Source organism: Primulina eburnea, chromosome 10 (genome assembly GCF_022965805.1).
Source record: "Primulina eburnea isolate SZY01 chromosome 10, ASM2296580v1, whole genome shotgun sequence".
Classification (NCBI taxonomy): domain Eukaryota; kingdom Viridiplantae; phylum Streptophyta; class Magnoliopsida; order Lamiales; family Gesneriaceae; genus Primulina; species Primulina eburnea.
This window is the reverse complement of record NC_133110.1, coordinates 38,392,670-38,395,546: the sequence shown is the minus strand read 5'-3', so window position 1 is coordinate 38,395,546 and position 2,877 is coordinate 38,392,670. Positions and strand designations below refer to the sequence as shown.

General features: G+C 33.1%; 1 protein-coding gene across 1 annotated transcript; it reads left to right on the top strand.

Annotated features, from left to right (window-relative positions):
- The first annotated feature begins 369 nt into the window (after positions 1 to 369).
- Positions 370 to 2,609, top strand: LOC140802928 (zinc finger BED domain-containing protein RICESLEEPER 2-like). The gene is made up of 3 exons (XM_073158538.1): positions 370 to 729; positions 1,088 to 1,705; positions 2,397 to 2,609. The coding sequence occupies exons 1-3, from the start codon at positions 370 to 372 to the stop codon at positions 2,607 to 2,609; spliced, it is 1,191 nt and encodes a 396-aa protein (XP_073014639.1).
- The last annotated feature ends 268 nt before the right edge of the window (positions 2,610 to 2,877 follow it).

Sequence of the window (2,877 nt, the reverse complement as noted above, 5' to 3'; positions counted from 1 at the left end):
TCATGCAAGAAGAAATCACATGAGGTTGAAACAAATCAAAATAGACTCTCGTTTCAATCAATTCATAAAAGTGATAAAGATGCCTCTCTTGTTAACTGGAAATTTGAGCAACAAAAAGTTAGAGATGCATTGTGTTACATGTTGATTGTAGATGAACTCTCATTCAAGACTGTTGAGAACACTGATTTTAGACATTTTTTGTCTGTTGCATGTCCAATGTTTGATATTCCATCACGAAGGACAATAACAAGATAAATTTACAAGTTCTATTTGAGTGAAAAGATGAAATTACAGCAGTTCATAAAGGATAATTGTCAAAGGATGTGCATTACCACATATACATGAACATATATTCAAAAAGTTAACTACATGTGTCTTGCTGCTCATTTTGTTGATGCAAATTGTAACTTACATAAAAGTATTTTGAACTTTTGCCCAATATCTGGTCATAAAAGTGAAGAAATAGGAAAATGTATCGAGAGATGTTTACTTGATTCGAGTATAGGTACAATTTTTTCTATCACTGTGGATAATGCATCTTCGAATGATGGGGCAATTGTTTATTTGCAGAAGAAATTTGATAATTGGGGAAACAATATTTTGGGTGGGAAATATGTTCATGTAAGGTGTATTGCACATATTATTAATCTCGTCGTTCAGGATGGTTTGAAAGGAAATGATGAGCATGTAGCTATTTCGCGTGTTAGGGAAGCTGTTAGGTACATACGGGTTCTCCAGCCAGGTACAAAAGATTTCAAGAGTGTGTTCAGCTTGAAAAAATAGAAACAAATAAGTTGTTGACTCTTGATGTGCCCACCGGATGGAACTCAACATACTTAATGTTAGAGTCGGCAATATGTCTTAAAAGAGCATTTGATGCATATGATGAAGTCGATCTTGCTTTGATCTTTCAAAAAATCCATATGATGGGGTTCCAAATGAGCATGATTGGGAAAGATCCAAGCTTTTGCTGAAATTTTTGAAACATTTTTATAAACTCACTTTGCGTATTTCTGGTTCTTTGTATGTTACATCGAACATTATGTTTCATGAAATTAGTGAGGTTGACATGCTTCTTAAGCAATAGTTGGAGAGTGCTGACTTTGAACTAAATTTGATGGCAAAAAGAATGAAAGAAAAGTATGATAAGTATTGGGGATCAACTGAGAAAATGAATATGATTTTATATTATGCTGTGATCCTTGATCCGCGACATAAGTTGGAGTTTGTTGAATTTTCTTTTGATAGAATGTATGGCAATGTTGGGAAAAATGAGACCATGAAAGAACAAGTGAGACTTGGCCTTTACGAGTTGTTTGGTGATTATAAACTGAGGCATTCCAATAAACTTCCAGACACTTCTAAAAGTTTATGCTCTTCATCAAATAGTTCCACCCTTGGCTCGCAAGTTATGTCTAAGAAACGCTTGTGTGAGGCAGAAGATAAGTCTGAAATGGCTATTAGATTGTCATTGAAGCAAGAGTTCAAGATATATAAGAGTGGAGGAAAAGGTGAAGTAGTAAAGTCTGAGTTGGAAAAATATTTGGTTGAAGATGTTGAGGAGGAAAAAAAGAACTTTAATATATTGCAATGGTGGAAAGATAATAGTCTCAGGTTTCCCATTCTTTCTCGAATGGCTCGAGATATATTGGCAGTTCCAATTTCCACCGTTGCTTTAGAAGCTGCATTTAGAACCGGAGGGCGTGTACTTGATGCATTTAGGAGTTCTTTATCGCCCAAGATAGTTCAATATCTCATTTGTGTTCAAGACTGGTTTCGATGTGATTCAAAACCAATTAATATTGAGGAAGATTGGTGTGATGTTGAAACGATTGACAAATGTATTTTAATTTAATTTTATTTACTTTAGATATATCGATCTCAACATTTCGATGTACTAACATTTTATTTTCTTTGTTTATTTTGCAGAGTTGACAAAATTGGGTGTTGATACATCTATTATTGATGTTTGATTATCATAACTAATTCAATGGTAAAGGTGAAAAAAAATGTTCTCAATTCAAGGTTGGAAGTTTATGCATGTGAATCTTATTATTATTTATATTATGGATATTGTTTCCTGCATTCATGAAAAACATGAATTATTGGTACACTTTAATTTTGTTTTATGATGCTTATTTTTTTGTTAATAAATTTACATCTTTATGTAGGTAATGAAACATTCCAGATGACATTTTGAAAGTCAAACAAGAAGTTGATTCTGATTTTTTTTTTTTTGCGAAGATCAAAGTTAGATTTCAATAGTTTATGCTCGATTTAAAAATTTGTTAATTATAATACTCATTCTAAGTTTTGAGATAAATATTTGTTGTGTAACATTCACGAGACAATCTTATTTTGATAAGCCTATTTTCACATCTTATATTATTTGGTAGGCACAAAAAGATAACATATTACTTTCTCCCAAAAAAAAACCCGAACCCGAACGTATCGGGTACCCTAAAATGCAAGTAGTGTCCAGAATCGGATCGGGTTCGGGTAATGAAAATACTACCCGAAAAAATCGGGTACCCGATCCAAACTACCCGAAAAACCCGACCCTTGCCCACCCCTATGCAGGAGGTTCTTGTGTTCATGCAGCATGGTGATGATAAAAAGAGGGAAAATATTGAATTTAAAAACTGGAAACGTAGAAAAAGCGAGTTGAGAGAGCTAAATATGTAGAATCTAAAAGTGCCGATGGAAGAAGAAGAAGCCAAAAGGAAAATAGGAGGACTCAGATCAATCTCGCGTAGATAGGTCTTTCAATTTATTTTGTAGGTGTAATAACATGTAATTTTTTATGCACTGTATCAATGTTCTTCATTAAATGCAATTAATTTTTTTTTCAATTCATGTACTATTTTATCTATAATT

What these genes read in the sequence shown, in the direction of transcription:
- LOC140802928 (XM_073158538.1), top strand. Translation starts at nt 370, where the DNA reads ATGTGTCTTGCTGCTCATTTTGTTGATGCAAATTGTAACTTACATAAA. An exon ending in AAGCTGTTAGGTACATACGG is followed by an intron (nt 730 to 1,087) that starts GTTCTCCAGCCA and finishes CTTAAGCAATAG; the next exon opens with TTGGAGAGTGCTGACTTTGA. An exon ending in CATTTAGAACCGGAGGGCGT is followed by an intron (nt 1,706 to 2,396) that starts GTACTTGATGCA and finishes ATTATTTGGTAG; the next exon opens with GCACAAAAAGATAACATATT.